This window comes from Uloborus diversus, chromosome 2, assembly GCF_026930045.1.
Source record: "Uloborus diversus isolate 005 chromosome 2, Udiv.v.3.1, whole genome shotgun sequence".
NCBI classification, from domain to species: Eukaryota; Metazoa; Arthropoda; class Arachnida; order Araneae; family Uloboridae; genus Uloborus; species Uloborus diversus.
The window spans coordinates 171,674,824-171,697,786 of record NC_072732.1 but is presented as its reverse complement, the minus strand read 5'-3'; the positions used below and the strand labels follow the sequence as shown (position 1 = coordinate 171,697,786).

At 35.3% G+C, this 22,963-nt stretch overlaps 1 protein-coding gene across 2 annotated transcripts in view; it reads right to left on the bottom strand.

Moving 5' to 3' along the window:
* LOC129216148 (acyl-coenzyme A synthetase ACSM3, mitochondrial-like) overlaps positions 1–22,963 on the bottom strand; it is a 124,714-nt gene that overhangs the window by 34,221 nt on the left and 67,530 nt on the right. For both annotated transcript variants that reach the window (XM_054850306.1, XM_054850307.1), the window contains exon 10: positions 12,402–12,476. In XM_054850306.1, the coding sequence (XP_054706281.1) occupies positions 12,402–12,476 (75 nt within the window). The remainder of the gene's footprint in view (positions 1–12,401; positions 12,477–22,963) is intronic.

Genomic DNA, 22,963 nt, shown 5'->3' with positions numbered 1-22,963 from the left:
GCATCAATAGGTGCACTGACTCATTACTTTTAATATCTTCTTCTCACACACTAAAAACAAAGCTAAACTGACATGAAATAAACAATAAAATAGTGGTGCCATCTAGTGTTCCCGAAAGAATTAGCACGTCTACAGAATTACCGCTTGGGATCGGTCAATATGCGTTTCTGCATTAAAAGTCAACAATATTTGTCGGAAAAGTTTAAAGGAGAAATGTTTGTGTTGCCACGTAATCCATTATTAGCATCATAATTTTCAAACACATTTGAAAGGCTTCAATTTTTGATTCGTTTAGCTTTTGCAAAGACCATAAATAGATTTAAAGAACAAAAAATGTCTTCTTTCGGTTTGTTCTTGAAACATAAATATTTCTCTTACGGGCAACGAAATATTGCCTACTCACACATGGAAAGTTGGGGCCGTGGTAGCCTGATCGGTAGGGCATTGGACTCGGGGCCGGAGGGGCTCGGGTTCGATCCCCGCTGGTCGAAGACCCACCGTCGTCATTAAAGGGGACTGGGCGACGTTAAATATGCTCGTGGTCTCAATGTCCTCCAAGTGAAACGATACCTCTGGGGGTGCTAGTACCAGGTAGCTATTAGCTCTTGGACTAGTTCTAAATTCTCATTAACTGTTCGATCCGGTGATGGTGCTGCCATCTATCGGTATATAAAATAATGGAGGCAAGGCACTAGTATGCAGACCTCGACATAAATACAGTTGAAGTCAGTTGTGACGCTTGAATAGAATAGAATAGAAACGTGGAAAGTTATCATACTTTTCGTATTAGCAAAAGACTGGTTGATCAAGAACATTGTGCACAACTTAGTGCTTAGACAGTTTTCAGTTTTCAAATAATAGAAACAATAGTTCGAAGTCAATGTTATTTACTTCATTGAAAAAATTTAATTTTTATACATTTTTAATTTAGTTAGTGTATTTTGTAAAGAAGTTATTGATTACAAACTATAGAGAAAGCTAATCGGAACTCCAGCGCTCGAATACGCTACCTTGCGGTGATTTACAAAACTGCAAATGAAACTAAAACATTGCCACGTTGCGTTCCACGTTTGTCTGTTGACGTAAACACAGGCAGTTTGTTCTGAATATTTATTAACGCAATCGATGAGTCTTAGTTTGCTTTCAGCTACAGAAATTAATTCGTCCCTTAGTAGTATTCTCGAGCTTCTCAAAATAATGTTAGTTTTCATTATTTCCTTAATAATTGGTGAAAGCGAAAATTCTGGATTAACAAACTTGGATAACGTTATACAAGGTAAAACATTTTATTGTTTTGTATGAATTTGTAAGAATATGGGGTTTTTTTTTTAATCTTAAATTAATTAAACTTACCATATTTTACAGCAGCATTTAGTTGGAAAGGACAGTATGCAAAATGTTTTCTTGAATATATTATCGTAGAACAAAATGAATAACCGAGAAAGAATTTACTTTATTCCTTTTATTTTCAGCTGAAAGGTTTCGCCAAATTTGTTTAGGGTTATAATTTTAGTATAGTGCGAGCAAAGTAGCCTTGGCGAGATTTCGCGTTTTTAGTTAAACCATTTTTAATTTTTATCATGAGTGGAATAAAATGGTAGTAAGATTACAGAATTCGATAAGTGAAAAGAAATAATGGTCAATCAACTGAAAAGAAAACTACCACCATCCGTGAGAATTTTGTTGATGATTTGCATAACATGACGCAATTAAATCGTAACTCAGAAATTAGAAAAATCGAAACAGAAAATTTTTAAATGAACCGATTCGGGAATTCGAGAGAAATAACTCAGCTACAAATGGAAAAAAAATAAGCGCTAGCCAAGCAAGGCAAAAAAGTATCATCTTCTTTCGATAACAATTTGTAATGTCACATTGAATTTTCTAGCGTTAATTGTTATTCTTGTCAGGCCACAATTATTATTTAGTTTTATCAAGAATTGATAAATTCGCAACTCCAACGAACTATAGGGGCACTGCAGTCACTGTCTAATGGCCGACTTTAACACTAAAACAAACGCACATGGTAACGAAGAAAATGCTAAAAGTGTTGTGATTTTTGTTCGTATGTATGATTTTTTCGCTTTATTCATTTGAAAAGATTTTTCAAAGTCTTTTGGTTATTCTGACCCATATAGAAAGAGATTAGAAACCAAAAAGTATTACGAAAGTAAACAATTAATGCAGAACACACAGTAAGTTGTCCTGAAGCAGCCATTTTCACGATGTTGAATTCGGAATTCATAAATTTTTGGTTCGCTTCGAACGGCATTTTCATTTTGTACCGTTTTTTCTATACATTAGTACATATTAAGTTCAGTTTCGTGACATTTCCGGCATTTGTTGACATATTTGTCACATAGTGCACATACGTGGCAGACTGTCAAGAGTAACGTTTAACACTAGATAATTTATTTCTATGACTATATGATTGGATATCCAAAGAAATCATGCATTTAATTCATTCGTCATGGAAATGATTTACCTGATATGCGAAATCTTGTCAAGATACATTATTCTTTCACACAATTTTAAAACCATGACCCTATAAACAGATTTTTGGCGAACTTTTATTTTTTATTGTTCAAATTCTTAACATTCTTTCTGGATTTTTCAATCTGTTCTGCGATAAATATTTTCAAGAAAATTTATTTGCATACTGTCTATTTCAGTAGGATACTGTAGTAACGAAGGTTATTTAAATCATTTATGTGGAATTAGGTTAAGGAAAAGTGTCCAGTCAATGTTGTTAAGTTCGTTTTTTTTTTCCATCGAATTGAAAAACTGATATTTATTCAAATTCACTCAGAACAAAATAAATAAAATGTGTACTCACAGTTTATATATGGTGGTAGTTTTCTTTTCAGTTGATTGACCATTATTTCTTTTTACTTATCGAATTCTATAATCTTACTATCATTTTATTCCACTCATGATAAAAATTAAAAATGATTTAACTAAAAACGCGAAATCTCGCCAAGGCTACTTTGCTCGCACAATACTAACACTATAACCCTAAACAAATTTGGCGAAACCTTTCAGCTGAGAATAAAAGGAATAAAGTAAATTCTTTCTTGGTTAAACATTTTTCATTTTGTTCTACGATAATAAATTCAAGAAAATATTTTGCATACTGTCCATTCCAACTAAATGCTGCTGTAAAATATGATTAGTTAAATTAATTTAAGATTAAAAAAAACTCATATTCTTACAAATTCATACAAAACAATAAAAAATTTTACCTGGTATAACGTTATCCAATTTTGTTAATCTAGAGTTTTCTTGTTTATGCTTCCACCATTTAATACTTTTTTGAAAGAAATAAGGAAAACTAACATTATTTTGAGAAGCTCGAGAATACTACTAAGGGACGAATACTTTCTGTAGCTGAAAGCAAACTAAGACACATCGATTGCGTTAATAAATACTCAGAACAAACTGCCTGTGTTTACGTCAACAGACACCGTGAAGCGCAACGTGGCAATGTTTTAGTTGCATTCGCAGTTTTATAAATCACCGCATGGTAGCGTATTCGAGCGCTGGAGTTCCGAATATCGAATTCAACATCGTGGAAATAGCTGCTTAGAACTACGAACTGCGTAGTTTGCATTAATCTTTGACGTTTAGTAATGCTTCTTGAATTCTCATTTCTTTCTACGTGGGCCAGAATATCCACAAGACTTTGAAAATTAATTTAAAAAGAATAAAGCGAAAAAATCATACGTACGAACAAAAATCACAACACTTTTAGCATTTTCTTCGTTACCATGTGCGTTTGTTTTAGTTTTCAATTCCGCCATTAGACAGTGACTTCAGTGCCCCCTATAGTTCGTTGGAGTTGCGAATTTCTTTCACTGTTCTTTTAAAAACATCGAAAATGTTTTCATGGAATATGGATGTTGTTTTTCTCGAATTCAACGACAATCATTGTTCTTTCTTAATTTCTTTCTAATTTATTCAAGAGTTTTCCCCACAAAATTATTTGTTAAAGCTGATTAATATTATTCGATTATCCGGGGAAATTGTTGCATTAAGCGAGGATATTTAACATTGGGTCTACGTGGAAATATTCGGTTCCAGGGATTTTGTTCGTAAACGCGGGGTATTTGCATGTCCGCTACCCGATTAAGTGGAGCTGACGTATTTATTTTTTTTGGGGGGGGGGGGAAACCAAGAAATCACAAATAACTATTTTCTTTAAAGTGATAAAACGTGGATGTGCAAAGAATAGTCTCTTTCTTCATATTTTGCTTTATAAAATATAAATAATAAAAATTCATTTTCAATTAACTTTTTTTTGCTTAATTCGTAGGATGTTTTATAATCCAGGACTATTATTAATATTCTTGAACCATCTCTACGGGAAAATATTTTATGGAAAAAACCGAAAAAAGTCCCCCCCCCCCCCCTCCCCCATTTTTTTTACTTAAAAGAAAAAAGTTCTCTTGAGACTCCTTTTAAAATGTTTTAAAAGATTATCCTTACAGCCAAATAATCTATTTTAAAATAAAGAAATGTTACGTACTTATTTGCTTCGAATATAGAGGTTAAACTTATTTTTCTCCAAAAACGTTCAGTTAAAAGAATTTGCAATTAATTTCTGTACAATTTCTGGTTCCAAGTGTTCAATACTTACAATCAATTTAATTAAATGTACTTATCTACTTTATTTCATTGAATGGCATAATTGCGTAAACTTAAAGGACACTATTTTATGTAATTACAATTGTGAAATGAAACTCACAACATAAATCTTTATTTATTTCAACATAAAATATCTGCTGAAGTGGCAGAATCACTTCTCATGATTCGGCCAGGACGATGCTGTGGTGAAATAGCCGAAATTTCGTACCATGTCTATTTATGGGCAGTTCTCAAAAGGTGGGAACAAAAAAGTTAACTTTGAGCAATTTCAAAAATTTTCGAATTTGATATCAATTTTTCTTTTATTCTATAGTATGCATACCTAGAACACAAAATATGAACATGAAAAGACAGCAGGTATTTGTAAAAATTGTTAATTAGCAAATTAAATCAGCAATCTGTAGGTAACAGATTTTGGACATTGTTGTCATGTAGGTAACGGATTTTGGACATCATCATAATGTAAGTTTCACCATTTTTGACAACTGTTAATCTGATTTTTAACTTTTCTAATGAAAATTTTATTTACTACTTTTTGAATTTTGCAATTTAATGATAAAGAGGATATTAATGAAGTACTTGAATGGCTATACATACTGCTCTTTACATATAATAAAGTTTTGGAATGATTTTGAAGAAGTTGATGAAAGGTAGAAAAAAGCTTCATGGAAATAATTATACAAACTTGTAGTTTGATTTATTGGGACAAATAAGGAATAAAAATAGAAACAAATAAATACGACATATATATTTTTAAAGGAAAAATAAACAAAATATTCTTTAAGAAAGAATGTAAAAAATGACATCAGTTTTAATAACGAATATTTTTTCTAATGTCATAAGAATTAAAACGATGTCTAAAAAAATTATTGAAAAAAGAAATTCGCATTTCTATTTCGAGATCGTTAAATTATGTTTAAAAGAAAGAGAAAAAAAAAATTCTAAAATAATAAAAGCGGCGGGAAAAAAAATTGCTAGCGCAGGTGATAACATCGCCAAAACTGGTGCAGCTGACGATTAACTACATTTGTTAAACTGGAATCCCCCTCTGGTAACCTTGAGCGTATCGTATACTGTGTTGTCGCCAATGTCGCCAGCGGAAGTTTGCTTGGCGATGTTAGCGCAAAATGGCTTTCGTTCGATCATAGAAAGCCATGTTACTACTGTAATTCATGCATTGTTCAATGTGTAACGTATTAATTATGCAAAATACCAATGGATTAAAGAAGATAACATTATAATAACCTTTTTTATTGAGGTTAGAAGACAGTGGATCATCAAAAATTATGAATAAACGGACAGAATTATCGGCATCAAGATCGTTACGCCATTTGGACATCTCACATGTATGTTTAAGAAAAATCATTTTTCTTCTAAGATACTGCATAAAAGCTTATGAAAACACTTTTAAACAATTAAAAATTGATTCTGAGGATCGATAAATACCTTTAAAACGAAAACATCATATACTTAGTTCTCAAATAATAGCATTTTAAAGATCGCAACTTTTGGACATACATCAAATTTCAAAGTTACGTTTTTTTAAAATCGTTTACAAAGTTAATAATCTATCTTTATTTTTGTTATCTGTGTAAAATATTAACAAAAAGTTATTCAGTGTAAGATTCATACCTTTAATTTTTTTTTGAAACGTATGGAAATAATTTAAAAAAAATTTTTTTTAATGGTACATTTGCTCAGTTAACGTTTTGGTAAGTCCAAAATTGTGCCTTTTAGCAAAGAAAATATTTTTTTAAGGGCATTTGAAGAGCGTTTTTTCCATAATTTATGTCAATTCTTGTCTCTATACAGCATTATAATTTACCTCAAAAATTTTAGAGTTAATTAAAATGAAAGTTATTTGGTGTTGAAGCTTCAAAGTTGAAGTCTGTGTTTGTTCCCACCTTTTGAGAACTGCCTTTATAGTAATAATTATTTTTCATTGTTTTTGCCAACCGAAATTAGTATGCGAGCATTATGACATAGAAAGTATGCTAAGAAATCGTCTTAAAGTTCTGTATCGGAAAATAATTTTAGCGAGAAAGACTATTGAAAGTTGGGGAAAACGATCACATGAAAGCACCCTATTATTTACGGCTAGCTTCACACTTACAAGACACCTTCTAAGAATTTTCCGGAGAACCAGACGCTCTTTCGAAAGGAGTGCAACAATTTGGCGTGTTATCTTTCCCTTGGCGAATGCTTTCCGCGGGGATTTACAATTGTTTTCGTGACCAGTAATGGCGGACATACGGTTTTGTATTGAACCTGCATTTTAAGTTTCTTTCCTTGCACAAAGGAAGTTCCATACAATAGTTACTCTGACAGCTCACCTGTCATCCTTATCAGAGACTTCGGAACGCCTTCCCGAAAGCAAAGCAAAGTTTAGCGCGGGGGTGATCGCTACCGCTTTCAATTGAGACAACCCTAAATTTGGCGGGCATTTAAATTTGTAAAAATGTCTTTGTGTTCTTTCCTTTCGTTTCTAGCTTCGCGTAATTGTCGTCTACGGGGAATCTATACTCTTTAAACTGAAAATTTCAGAACAAAAATATTGTATTTACAAAAAAAAGTAAGGTATTTTGTTTTTCGAATGAAACATTTCTATTAAGGATAGGTTTTCTGAATTTTGAACGATATTTTTTAAACACTAACGTCCTATATTCGAAATTGCAAGTGTGCTGATGAAAAAAAAGGGGGGGGGGGGACAGGAAAACTTCATTGCCACACAGACTGTGGCATTGAAATGCTTAAGGGTTGCGTACGTTTTGAAGACTTAATATCTCTCTCCATCTCCCTCTCCCTTTTCTTAAAGGGGGGGGGGGTGACTCAGTAGCTCTTACGGGTTGGGTCTTTTTGATGCATCTGTATGGATTGTACAAAATTTCAGATCATATAGAGCGGATATACAGTCAGTAGATCTACAGTAGCAGTTATTTTTGAAAAATGATGAAAACATTATTTGAACAAAAGTCCCCCCCCCCCCCCCAAATAAAAAAACTTGGTTGAACCAAAGGCGGGGACTGCGCAATTGTTCCAGAAAAGATTTACATGTGAGAAATAAAAGTAAATGAGAAAACAATAAAAAATCAATCTGAAATATTTAAAGCAATTGACTATTAAAATCAAGGCTATTTCTCTAAGTATTGCATGAATATTAATGTTTAGAAATATGTAATAATTTGCGATGCGTTATAAAAAGTGTCTTTGGTTTGAATACTGTTTTAAAATTATAGGTTCATCGGTTGGGTCCGGCTTAAGAGATGACGACTACCCCCAGGGCGAGTATTTTCAAGGCGCGGGGGGGGAGGTAACCAACTTCGTTTCTGGGGGGGGGAGGCAGAAACGAAGTTAGTTATAACACTTCAGTACACAGTAGCCTAACGTAAACACGGATTGTCCATAAAGGACGTTACACTTCACCTTAGCCTCTCGCCTCGTCACCTTAGCCTCTCACGCAATTAAAAGATTATCCTTACAGCCAAATAATCTATTTTAAAATAAAGAAATGTAAAAATAAAGAAATTCGATGAACATATTGCTATAACGAACGCTTTTATTTGGACCAAAATATGTGAAGTCATATTTCTTATAATCCCCTCCTTCCCCCTTGAGACTAACTGTCCGAAGTTCATGAACCCCGAACCCTCTCTCCCTACCCCTTTCAAGCGTGATATCATTTGTGAACGACTCCTTAGGTTTGCTCTAAGTCACCAAAATCGCAGTAACAATTGTTTTAAGGGAAAAGACCGGCTCCCCCCCCCCCCTCTTTCCTGGATAGCTCTAGTCGCAATTTGTTTATGATGATGTATGTTTTTAATAAAGAATCATATCGCACTCCGGCAAGGAAAGTGACACAAATTCAAAATCTGGGAAAACCGTACCGGCTATTGATTTAAAATCTAAATTTAGTGCTTTTTCTCGACACAAAAACCGCAAAGTTAGCTCACCTAAATGGTGCGGGGGGGGGGGGGGGCATAGAAACGATTTCATCAATAATGACACATCATTAAAATTTCATAATTTGGAAAAATATTTTTCGAGCTTAAAGTATGCATTATGTATCTATACTTCAAAAACTAATTAATAAACATCACATATTAAGTTGACTGCGCATATTGTAATGTTTGAGACTAAATCACTTAAAATTACTATTGCGTCAAACCTTAATTTTCTCCATTGCTGTTTTTTTTTCTTGTGGTTGAGTCAGTTTCCTTGCCAGTGTGGGATATGTTGAACAACTGAATAGGTTGACTATAGCAACGTTTCTTGATAAAAATAACGCATTTTACATTCAGAGCCAAGGACGGATCCAGAAACTATTCAAGGAGGGGGCGATTGATTTCACACCCATGGGCGGATTTATGGGGGGTCAGAGGGGGGCAATGCCCCCCCAGTTTTGGGAGGACTTTATGTAGTAACAACACATCTTCCAAAAATTAAAAAAAAAAAAAATGAATATTTTTTCGTTTTTGAACAGTACAGAAGAGTATGGGTGGTTTTATAGGGGGGAGGGGGCAAAGGGGACAATGCTCCCCAGTTTTGGGAGGAGTTTATATAGTAACAACTTATCTTCCAAAATCTTATAACAAAAAAAAAATCATGATTTTTTCTTTTTTGAATAAGAAATTAAAGTTTATTTTTTCTTTTAAACTTAAAATAGCCGTTTCTTACAAAGTTTGAACAATACTGTACAAGTGTATAATCTACTACTCAATTTCAGAGGCTGGAAAGTGCAAATTATTTATAGGTTCTAAAATCCCTGAAAAGAATTGGCGCAGTACAGCCTACAAGGGCTCTTGAACCAAAAACCCAATCTAACCAACCAAACTTTGAAAATAATTAGACAAGTCTTTGAAACTCCTAAGCAAAGTGTGCTTCAATTTTATTTCTCATCAAGTGTATAAATTAAGAATTGTTCAAATGGGTAGTATGTTACTCTCTTGATACCTATTCTCTAAATCTGTGCACCATTTCTTTTAAAGTATTAACTTGCATCACAAAGCACTTTTAAAGCGTAAAACTTAAAAAAAAATTATTTGCCTATTATTTCCAATTAACCCTTATAAGACCTCAAAATGCAGAATTTTATATCTATTTTAGATAATTTCCTCCGGGGGGAGTAACCCCCGGGTCCCCTAAAACTGGAGATATTCTGTATCCCACTTAAAAGGGAGCACTGCGTTACTCTTTTCATACCAGCCCCCTCTCTTTTAAGGTCAATTTAAAAATGACAGCATGATTACACACAGTAATGAAAACGACACATAAAAAAGTAAAGAATGGCCTTACGCATCACAGAAAACAGACAAAAACATGGGAGGGGGGAGGGCAATTAAAAATGTTTCTCCAAAAAAAAAAAATCCTGCCCCCCCAGGAACTCAGTCCTAAATCCGCCTATGTTCACACCCTTACCCTTTTATAAATTCGCAAACCTCCGCCCCCCCCTTTCCAAACACCATGAAAGATCGTCTCATTTCAGTTATTTTGGGAAGGGGAGGGACTTCCTTTTCTACAAAATTGCGGAGGAGTGTACCAAACCCCATCCTTTACCTTAACGCCATCAAAGGTGTCCCATTAAAGTTCCTCTTTTTTGGGGGGGAGGGGGGACTTCAATTTTCCAAACTTTCCTGAGAAGAGCCCTTGAACCCTATAACCCTATTTAATATCATCTAAAATCTTCTAAAATTGAGTTTTTGGAACTTTGAAATACTTTCTATACAAAGTTCAGATCTCTATCAGTAATGTGTTAAGAATGAGATATGTGCTACACTTTCATTTTCCAGACAGCAAGAGCTTCGTCAAACTATTGAAGATAGGCTAAAACAATTTTCAACTTCAGTATCAAAGACATGCCGTGGAAGAGTTCTGCATCTCGACTCAAGGAAGTGGGGAGCGCCCCCCCCCCCCTTGTATCCGTCCTTGTTCGGAGCTGTATTAGAATACGGGCAACAAACTTTTGCTTATTTTATGATCCCCACACGTAACGCTATTCCGTAAAAGTACTGGAAGAACTGAATTACTTTTAGAGTAATCGAAAAAACTTGGAAAAAAAAACATATATTTTTTCGTATTTACAAAAATAAATAGGTTAAAACAGTAACATAAAACGTTGTTTCAGGCACTTATTCAATTATTCTGTAGATAACCATATTGGCATGTGAAAAGCTTTAATTTTTGTTTTGTTCCTTTTTTCATTTCTGAAGAATAAAAGCCATATTGGAAAAAAAATAGTACTAAAGTATTGAAATGTCTCACACAAAGTGCAACTTACCTACTGAGGCTTCCAAAATTGTTCGTAGGCTTTAAATGTGTATGGTTAAAAATGAAGTGCCTAGGAATCGAAATAGTAGTTCAATAGTTTTTCATACTGTCTCTACATGATTACATCAATTCAACATTTTTTTTTACAAAATATTGATTGTTTGAAATGGGCCAAAAATGAGGTGACAGAGAAATATTTTCAGAAAAATTCGAAATTAAAGTTATCGTCTGTCGTTTTCTTTCTTTCTTTCTTTTTTTTTGTTATTTTTTTAATGCGATGATAGTTAAAAAATCTTTTGGCATTAATTTTTGCTTGTTCACTTTACAAATCTACGTAATATTTTAAAAATGACTCGTATTCGCAAAGTAACAACAAACACAATTCGAAAACGCATTAATTCTTCATTATATTCGAAGTAAAACAGTTCGAAATATTGCAAAAGTAGTTCATTTATCCCTAAGCACTGTGTAATATTTAATAAACGCTTTAAAGAAGAAAATCGGATCGAAAATAAGGTGAGAAATGGTTGACCAGCAAAGTTAACAATATGCGATTACAGTTTTATAATTAGAATACCTATGAAAAACCCACGTTTGAGAGCTGTGAAAGTTTCAGCAGAATAGAAGGAAAAATTTTCCTTCCAATTTCACCTGCAACTGTTCACCGTGTTTTCAGAAAATGTTTACTTAGCGTGAAAGACGGAAAGTTTAGGATTTCCTTCGCAAAATCAATGATAAATTAACCCAAAACATATAGAAATACACTGAAAATCTTAAAATACTTTTAAGTCGAACAATTGTCTTAGTAGCACACCTTTTTTTCGGGAAAGAAGGTGGGAGGTAATTTCTTAGAAAATTATAGAACACTCGTCTTCTTACAGGGCGATAACGATGGCCAATTGCAACCTTTCTCAGTGTTGGTCTGAAGCTTCATCCCCAAAAGACGCATATAGAATCTTCCGATACCACGTGTTGGGGGCGTGGCCAAGTCTCAACTAGTGAAAAACGGACAATACCTCCCGTACACACTCCCGCGGGAAGTTTTCGAAATGAAAACTAATCAAAAAAAATTTCCTTAAAAGTGCATTTTTTAGCTATTTCAGATGGCGTTTGGATTCAGGAGGCCTCCTCGGATATTTTTTTGATACTGAAATTTTAAAAACGTTTGATGGAGCTTTGATGATGAAAAAAGGGGAAGAGATGATCGCTCTCTGTGCGCTCCTCCCCTCGATGTAACTATCACCGGTGGCTTTCAGCCATCGGTGATAGTTACATCTCAGCAAAATAGACTGATGGAAAATGGAATTCTGACTTCAAGAACGCGCATACAAGTAAAAAAATAAATAAAGACCATTCTCGCAGACTAAAAAAAATTAACTTGTTAGCAATTTTGTAACTGAGAGACAAATATGAAGACAATAAGGAAAATAATTGTCGAAATTTAGGGAATTTCAATTTGAAAATGGCGAGATTGAATAACTCTTATTGCTTACTGTCTCTGTTTGCCCATAACCTTCATAGATTTTGAGTCCTTTTAAAGTTATCCACTGCTTGATCACTTCAGGATTCTGAAAAATCAAATAACACTTCATTAACTAAATTTCATGAATGTAGCACTAGTAGTTACAGCGATTAATCAAATCTCTTTTTCGTCTAACAAACATTACATTCATGATGTCTATCTACAAATCAAATAAAATCAAATAGAATACTCTTCACTCTTCGCGAAAAAGTTTAATCAAACAAGAAATAAGTACAAAATTGGCATTTAAATGAACGTTTATCCTTTTTTGGACTTTAACTTACACATAGTATTTAGTATAAATTTAATTCAATTTTTTTTAGCTGAAAAATCCAAACCTTTTCTGGTGTGGTTTATATTGAGTCAAAAAAATAGAATATTTTTAAAAAATAATAAAATAAATCGAATTTCAATAAAAAAATGTCAGTACTTTGTCGCGTCACCTTTTGCTAGAATGACAGCTCAAATTCTTTAAGGCATGGACTCCACCAGCTGTTTACATTCATCCCTATTGTTGCTATTCCATGCACACTTTAATGCAGCAATGAGTTCAAATTTGTTACTTGGAACTACATTCCTGTTTGTGAAAATTGCAACACTACGAAGGACTTACGCGAGTGAGCTGAAATTTGCAGGAAATGTAAAGTAGGGCATGACATGCAAATGATTCGAATTGCAGACTGGTAGCGCATGCGTATGCTGAGCAGTGCCCTCTGAACGGCGGATCGAACCGAATATTAATAGACGGCTATAGCGAGGCGTGTATGATTATCGGTGGTTATATGCTAGAGTAAACGTTAACTGAATCTTTACTAAGCCTCTTCGACGAAAGAAAGCGAAATTTGAGCAAATTTCGGAGTTTGAACGGCGCAGAATCGTCGGCCTTCGTGAAGCTGGATTATCTTATCGTGCAGTAGCCGCTCGTGTGCAGCGTAACAGCAGCACAATCATGCATGTTTGGAAGCAGTGGATGACGAGGGTCGGAAATCCGGGAGTGAACCCCGAAATGTGACGTCAGCTCGCGATGACAGACACCTGGTGCGTATGGCGCTCAGTGTTGCCAGATTGGGGAAATGGGTTTTGAGGGGAATTCTTTGGGGAAAAATTTTTTCCTTGGGGAAAACCTAGGGGAAAAAAACCCTCGGGAAAAAAGATTTTTTTTCGTATTTAAATTCGCGTCAAGAAGTAGTGGGAACATTGTTTGTATCAAACAGCGTTGTGTTAGCTTTGCTCAACTTTATAGAATTCGCATTTCGCATTATGTGGAATATTATGCTATGGAATTCGCATTTATGTTCTGCGTGAGTAACTAGTTGATACGTGAAACAGGTAAAAATAAGTGTGATGAAGAATGTTTTTGGATGAATATATACAAAAATCATAGTTTAAATGTACATACAGACAGGGCCGATCCTAGGGTGTCGGCCGCCCGTGTGCAAAGAGCTAATGTGCCGCCCCTCAAGAGTAATTTGCATATTTTGACTACTCTTTAACGTCTATATAAATCTTTCTTTAAATTTCCATGCCAAGTCCGAATTTAAAAAGGGGGGGGGGGAGAATGATCTTATAAAAAGGAAGAAATTTTTTATGGTAAGAAACTCCTTAGGCACAATTTATATCTTTAAGTAATAGATACCAAAATTTACTAGTCGTAAAAACGCATTTTATAGTCTTTCTTCGGTGACATCAGAGAAGGGACGGAGGAAGGGGAAGCGTGGGGGGGGGGAGGTGTCAGGTGTTCAGGGGAGGAGGATTGCTCCAAGAAAATTATCGAAATTTGCGTATGAAAAATATTTCTAGTTGATCTTTAGTTGTGTTTGGTTGCAAGGACAAAAGAGTCAAGTATATTCAAGGTGCATGGAGAAATTTTCGAAATTGACGTCAAATATCGCAATTTTTGGAACTTTTTCGAGACTTTAGGTGAAAGTAATGTTGCAGTTCTTTCCTAAAATTCTTTCGAAATTGAAATCAAATTGAAGATATTTTTTAAGACCGTAGCTTAGGAAGGATCGGCGTTCTTCCCGAAAAATCTCCGAAACTGAAATTTTAAACCCGCAATTTTGGGTCTCCTTTGTTGACGTTGCAAGAGGGAGATTCAATCGTCTCGCATCGAATGATTTCAAAATATAAGTTTAAAACGCAAATTTAGGCCGTCTTTGGTGACGGTAGGGGATCTGGCGGCTATCCTCCGGCAATTTCTCGGCACGATTTTTTTAAAAACCCGTTTTTGGCTAAATTTGAAAACAATAGGGGAAACGTGAAAATATTCCGAACTAAAATATTTTTCGGAACTGAAATCCATTATAGGCTATTTTTGGGAAGGAAGGATTTTGGAGCTCTTAAGCGGATATTTCTAAAATCGCAATTTTATATTATCTTTGGTGACGTTAACAAAACTGAGAAGTTTCTACGGATCTTTCGGATATTTTTCAACATTAATATCTGAAAAATATAACTATAGACTTTTGTTCACCTCACCTCGACAATTGATGGATATGCCCTAGCGTCGTGAAAAGTTTCATAAGCCTGGCAGTTCTCCTCCGGAATTCTTTAGAAATATAAGTCCCAAAATCGTACTTTAAGCATTGTTTGATAACGATGGGACTAAGAGCGGGCGGGGTTCAGTGTGCCCTCACGAACTGTGTTTTTGAAACTGAAGTCAATTTCAAGCTAGTTTAGGCAGGAAGCTGTGGCTCCACGGAACCGTCTAAAAACGAAATTTTCAGGTATAGTGATTGCGTTGGAGAAAATGGGGATCCGGGGTCTTCCCCCAAAAATTCTTGAAACTAATGTTTGAAAAACGCAATTTTAGTTTGTTTTTCAATACGTTAAGTGAGAGGGGGTGTAATTAGGGGCTTCTCTAAAGATGCTGATTGAGACTGTCTTTGGTAGTAATGTTTGCGAATGGATTTCGGGGTCCTTCACTGCAAAAAATTCGAAAAATGCCAAAGCAATTTTATATGATGTTTGATGATAGGAAGGGCTGTCGTCTGAAAACACGTTTCGGATTTTGGAGCCAACATTTTTAGGCTATGTTTGATTAAGTTAAGGTGAAAGAGGTGAATCAGAGACTTAATTGGGCCCTTAAGATCGATGGTTCAACCAGCGAAATTTTCCGAAAGTAAAATCCTAGAAACGCAATTTTAAGCCTTCTTTAATTTCGTCAAGGAGGTCATGGCATCCTTTTTTATTTTCGTTTTGGAGCTACATTTTCTTCCCGGGGCAAGAGCCCTGTCCTCCTACCTGATCTGAAACCGGGCAGTTCATTCAAGATTTTAATCAGAAAAATTGTCGTAAAGGGGGAAAAGTACATCATTTTAGTTTGTCATTCATATATGTTACTCTCAAGGGAGTCGTAATTTTCCACTTTCTCTCCACGCATCCACGACTGTTAAACACAGAGTTTGTTACATAGTTTGTTGTTTGAAATGCTTGCTAGAGTATCTCATCACTATAGCTTTTTTTTAAATAAATAAAATATGTCTTCATTGTTTAGGTCTATAAAAGCTTGGGGGGTAAACATTAGTGGCCGCCCTCGGTGCTCCTTTTAGACGGCACCATTTCATGCTTCAAAAGGGGGCCTTTCCCCTCCCCTGTATCCATAACTGATTCCCGTTTCTGTCACAAACTTTGCAACCAAATGAAGCATGTGTGTTAAGAGTAGATATTAATGGACAATGAAGCAACACAATGTTCCCTAACATTCTATTTTTCTTAAATTATGCTATGCTGTCAGGAAATCGACACATACTTTGACAATTGAACATTTAAAAATTAGCATATTTATTCTACTTATTATAAGTTATCGTGTGAGAAATTCTTGAGGAATTTTGCTTGATTATAAGAATTTTATGATTCGGTTTGCGGTCGCCCCTTGCTTTGGCCGCCCTTGTGCGGCACACACTCTGCACACCTGCTAGGATCGGCCCTGCATACAGAAGCAGAGAAGTAAATGTGAGTAGAAAAAAAAATTTGGTTATTTCTTATCTCTCGGTCAGGCACTTGTATTTATTAGTGGCACTCGCACGGCTTTGCCCGTAGTAGAAAATTAAAAGGTCGTTTGGTCTCCCTGTATATTTACAAATAATGCATGATGAATTTCTCGCCAATTAGCTTGCCCGCGTTACGGTTCCACGTTATGATAACTTGGTAATTTACTCCTCCATCTTATGATAATTTTGCTCGGGAAAATGTTCTTAAAATTGGAATAGAAAAAGAACAAAATCAAGTTTTCAAAAAATCGCTTAAAGGTGCACACCCCCATGCTACAAACTACTTCTTTGCTAAATTTCATGAAAATCAGCCGAACGATCTTGGCGCTATATGCGCGTTAGAGATCCTGACAGAAAGAAAGAGATCCGGACAGAGAGATACCCAGACAGAGAGACTTTCAGCTTTATTATTAGTAAAGATAAAGGTAAAGAAGACAAAAAAAAAAAGCGAAAATGTGAAGAAAAAAAAAGTTGGGGAATTTTATAAGAAAATTTGGCTATTTGGGGGAAATTTTTTTTTCAAGAGACAAAAATATTAGAAGAAGTCGATTCATTTTATGAAAATATTAGTGGAAAAATAATTTTTGCATTCGGGGAATTTTGATAGAAGACATCGCTTTTTGGGGAAAAGTTGGAAGGGAATTGGGGAAATCTGGATTTGACCATCTGGCAACACTGATGGCGCTGACGGACTGCACAGCTTCTTCTAGACAATTGGCAGCACAGTGGTCAACAGCTACAGGTGTTTCGTTTCATTGTGTGCTTCATCAATTCAGAGACGTCTGCTGCAGAGTGGGCTGCACGCAAGGATTCCTTTATACAGCATTCCTCTCGCGCAAAACCATCGCCGCCAACAAATGGGCCAATGTGCATAGGAGCTGGCGTGCTGATCGGCAGCAGATCGTCTTTTCTGACGAATCCCGCTTCAATTTGTGGCACCATGATGGCCGAATTCGTGTCAGGTCTTATGCCGGTAAGCGGCACGTTCCCGAGTACATTATCGAACGCCACAGTGGACGAACACCCGGAGTTATGGTCTGGGGTGCTATAGTATAGTGCCTAGAAAGAGTAGTGTGCCGATCGACGGAGAAAAAGTGAAGTCAGATCTGAGGAAAATCCAGATAGCGCTGCGCTCGAGGAGTACGTTATGCTCCTCAATCAGACTCGTTTTAAATCAGCGATTGCATGCTGATTTCGCAGTTTAAAAGCCCCGTTTTTCGGATTGAACTTATTTCAGCGCAAAAGACAAATTCTGTAATAAGTGCTATTTGTTACATGGGTGTTCATTTATTTTTTGAAGCATATAAAATTACCTAATGCTAATTTATCTTCAATGAAAATAGTAGACTATAAGTATTCAATAACTGCGCGTCTCTTATTTCTCTACTAATAATAAAGCTGAAAGTCTCTCTGTCTGGATTTCTGTCTAAATTTCTGTCCGGATTTAGTTTAGTCCGGATCAGCAGTCGATAATTATCGATATAGAAGTAGTTTTCGAACCTGACGTTATCACTGTCAAAAAAAAGAAGTATTAATTTATTTTTACCTTTTATCTCATATGTAAAATAACGAAAGAAATGTATCCTTAAAAACTAAAAACAAATGGGGAACCTCCTAGTCCCTCTCCTATGTCTAACATTGCTTATGATAGCTTTAAAATGTTCTTTTAAAAGGAAGCGCAGCTTCTGAATCTCCTTACCCTTAATCTCAGGAAACAACATGACAGTGTTACAATTAAAAAATCTAAATAAGTAGCGATCAAAAGAACATTGTGATGCATGTTTTTGGACGCAAAAAATATTTTCCCGTTGTCGATATATGAGATTTTAAAGCCTATGGGAATTTTAAGAAAAGCGAGTCTCGTTGTTCCAAATTTAGCGAGTTTGGATGGGGACAGACATCTTTCTCACGCTCTGTAGATATGGATCACCTGCCAGGTGGACGGTACGTCTCCTTCGGCTGAAGGATCTAAGGAAGTGACGTCATTTTAGCTCCGCCTTTTTTTCCTCCTATGTTTGCGGCAGAAGTTGTTATCCGTATTTCGCTGTCTTAACAACAGGAATTGGTATAACAAACGGAAAAGGGCATGATTATTGAACTATTTTATTATCCCCCCCCCCCCCACCGGATCCGAGAAAATTTATGAGAGTATTAGAAATGACGGGCGTGATTAACATACAAGTGTAAAAAATATATTTTCTGTTCTATATTTTCCAAAAGTATTTTCAGTCGTTTTTTGATGGGAATAAAAGAACATACTTTATTTTTAATGATATAAAGTAATATCTTAATTTTTATTTGTAATGTACAAAATATAAATAAATAAAATAACAATAATAAAAATTACCGTTCTTAATTTTTAAATGTGTTTTCATTATTTTTTTATTTTGAATTTTTAAAGAACCAATATTTAATTTTTTTAAGTATTAACTCCTGAAGAATGAGGAAGTGTTATTTCGAAATATGGGGGAATGTGGGGCAAAGTAAAATAGTTAACATAACTTATACTTTTTAAAAAATGAACAAGTGTAAAATTTGTTCTGAAAATTGTGGTTCATAAAGAAAGAATAATATATGACTTGCATTGAAACATTTATTTTTGATAGTAAATTTGTGTATCTCCATAAAAAAGTGGAAATTTATCACTTCTTTTTTTATATTTTTTTATGGAATCATTTAATTAGTTTCATTTAATCGGACAAAATAGCCATTTCTGGCGAGTAACTTAATTTCTTTGCACTGAAGGCATTGCATTTAACTCCAAAATATTTTATTTTCGGGTAGTTTTTATTTCCTGGCATTGATTGGCAAGGGTGTTCCGAAAATTTCAACACATGCCTACTATATTTTCATAGCAAGTTTGTGTCTAAGCAGTAAAACACTGTGCTTTAATTCAAATTCAGAATTTATGCAATTATTAGACAAGGTGACAAGGTAAATTTACATTTTCCTATGTTCTGAAGAAGAGATTGGCATTGCAGAGCTATCAAGCAGATCACACCATTAAAAAGTAACCAGGTTAGGTTTGTCCCATTCATAGCAGAAAAATGATTTTTGTTTTTTTCAAAAATTCATTGCATAATGTAAAAAAAAAAATCAACTTGCAATTAAAGAGTTTAACTATTGTTTTTTTAAAAAAATGTATAAAGCATAGGCTTGTCAAGACTCCCTCCCCTCAATGTGTACAGCATAAAAATAGATGTTACATTTTACTATCTTTAAAACTCGCAACTAAGTATTCAGAAATAAGTGCATAGTAATACATTTCGCCCTGCACTCTCTTTACATATGGAGCTTTCTTACCCTTTGTATTTCATAGTGTCATATTTTATGAGTCAAGCAGCAGTAAAGAATTGTATGCAGTGCCTAGCCAGGATTTTATTTCGAAGGGGGTCCAATCAATGGCGTAGCGAGATTTTCATTTTCGGGGTGGGGGGGGGGGTTCAAAGGAAATTTGACAAATTAATATGCAGATCTTCTAAAAAATAGAATTTAGAGATGAAAAATTTATTTAATTGTATAGTCTCAAGTAATAATTTTGAATGCATTTGAATTTAAAATAAGCAGCAAAATTTAATGCTAGATTCTCCATTTCCCCAGGAAGCCCACGCAGGGGCTATATTCCAAGAAATTTAGAGGAACTAAACAAAGGAGAAGTGACTTTTGTTCGATTCTAAACAGGTATATGTTCTCAGAATTTTTATCTACGAGTACTTCAAAAGACACAAAGGTTCTACGCCTTACGTCGCGTCGCCCCCTCATTTCGTGCCCCGCTCCCCATTTAGTTGTTCATAAGATAAAACATATCCAAAATAAGGAGATTCGCATTTGAGAAACAAATTTCTCCCAACATTGAACATTATCGTCCATTTTTAACACATTCATTGTGACAGCCCTATTTCCCGCTCGCGTAGGGATACTTCTCTGGTGGAAAGCTCGTTACGTCACTTCCTTCGATCCTTTAGCCGAAGGTGATGTATCGTCCACCGTCCTGCCACATGCAGACGAGGAAATCGTCTGTGAGAAATTGGTACCTTCAATCCCTCGCCAAGTGTTTAAATTTGCCATTTTTCTTAAAAATGGCAAATTTAAACATTTCGGAAGACTTAAATACCGTTTATCTCGATAACGAGGGACGGTAACGATAATACAAATACAAATACAAATACAAATGTGACGACCAGCAACAGGCTCTGGGCCCAGCTAGGCTGGTCCTAGTCAATTAATTAGTCCCCAATGAAGATCAATGGCCCTCTTAAAGCTATCCACTCCCTTGCTCATTACCGCCTCTTCCGGTAAGCTATTCCAAGTGCCCACGACCCTGCTAAAGTAGTAGTTTTTCCTGATTTCCAAGTTAGCCTGAGATTTAAATAGCTTAAAACAATGACCCCTTGTCCTGCTTTCCCCGCAAAAATTTAATCCATTTACATCTTTCATTTTGATAAATTTAAATAACTGAACCATGTCCCCTCTGACTCTCCTTTGCTCCAGGCTATACATGTTAAGCCTATTAAGTCTGGTATCATAATCTAAATCTGAGAGTCCCCTTACTAATTTAGTTACCCTTCTTTGAACCCTTTCCAATACGAAAATATCTTTCTTCAGATAAGGCGACCAAAACTGAACAGCATACTCCAAATGAAGTCTTACTAAACTTCTATATAAAGGCAGAAGAACTTTCTTAGATTTGTTAGAAATAGATCTCTTGATGAACCCAAGCATTTTGTTGGCTTTGTTACTAGCAATACTGCACTGTTGACTAAACTTGAAGTCCTGATTTATAAAGACACCCAGATCCATAACATTTTCTGCCTGATTTATGACTGAACCCTGTAAATGATATCTCATACGCTTATTTCCATGACCTAAGTGTAGCACTTGACATTTCCCTACATTAACTGCCATACCCCATTTATCTGCCCACTTAGTAATATGATCTAAATCCTCTTGCAGCTGTTTTACTTGTTCTTCATTTTCGACAATCCCCATAACTTTTACATCGTCAGCAAAACAATTCATGCTTCCAGAAATATTTTCATTGATGTCATTCATAAATATAATAAACAAAAGAGGCCCTAAAACTGATCCCTGAGGAACCCCACTTAAAACATCACTCCAATTAGAATGATTTCCTCTCACAACTACTCTTTGCTTCCTACCAGTAAGCCAATTTCTAACCCAAAGTAAAGTTTTTCCTCCTATTCCAATGTCAGCTAACTTGCTGAGAAGAGCAACATGCGGTACCTTGTCAAAAGCTTTTTGAAAGTCAATATAAACAACATCCACACATTTTTTGTTATCTAAAGCTGAGGTAACCTTGTCGTAGAAATGCAATAAATTAGTAGTACAGGATTTACCTTTCCTGAAACCATACTGTAAACTAGTCAACAGACTATTAGTCTCTAAGAACATCATGATCTTAATTTTGATCAAAGTTTCGAAAATCTTACAAATCACCGAAGTCAAACTTACAGGTCTATAATTCCCAGCAAGACCTTTAGACCCCTTCTTGAAGAGTGGCGTTATGTTAGCCAGCTTCCAGTCCTCTGGCACCGTCCCCGAGTTATAAGAAGCATTGAAAATATTCAAAATAACATCCACTAATTCCTCTGCACATTCAACTACAATTTTTGGATAAATATTATCTGGTCCCGGAGCTTTAGTTGCTTTCATCTTTTTCAAATGAAATAAAACCTCCTCCCTGGAAAATACAAAATCCTCAAGCTGTATAATAGCTTGTGTCTTGTTAGTGTCAACTGTTGAGATACAGTTATCGTTAAGCACACTGGAAAAAAAGTTATTCAGAACATTTGCAATATCCCTATCGTTTTGGATTAAATTTCCATACTCGTCAACCAAAGGCCCAATTTGACTGTTTCGAGCTTTCCCAGAATTAGCGTAAGCAAAAAACCTCTTAGGGTTCCCATCAATGTCATCTGCCAGCCTTTGCTCCAATTCCCTTTTCTGAATCCGTACCAAATACTTAAAATTTCGCCTTGCCTTACCATACTGGAGCCTCTCCGCACTCTGACCAGTTTCTTTAAACTTACGAAAAGTGGCTTGCTTATAATTAAGAGCTTCTTTAGTCTCCCTGGAGAACCACATGGGCCAAATTTTGGTATTAACACCTTTTCTCCTAAATGGAACATAGTCCCCAACGGTTTTAGCAAGTTTATCTTTAAATTCCGTCCACTGCTGATCTACGTCGCTATTTTCCAACCCTGACGAAAAAACCTCTTTCAAGCTCTGCCTAAGTGCAACAAAATCAGTGTTTCTGAAATTGGGCACAAACCTAAAATTATCATCTTTGCACACTTCAAATTTAACCCGGAACCTAATGCTGTTATGATCACTATCTCCAATATGCTCCCCTACACTCAACCCCTGAACAAAACTACCTATGTCACAAAAAACTAGATCCAAAATTGCCTCCTCTCGAGTTCCCTTAGTTACAACTTGATCTAAGAAACAGTCACCAATTACTTTTAAAAATTCCTCTTCTTTGCCATTACCAGGATAAAAATTATTCCAATCAATACCC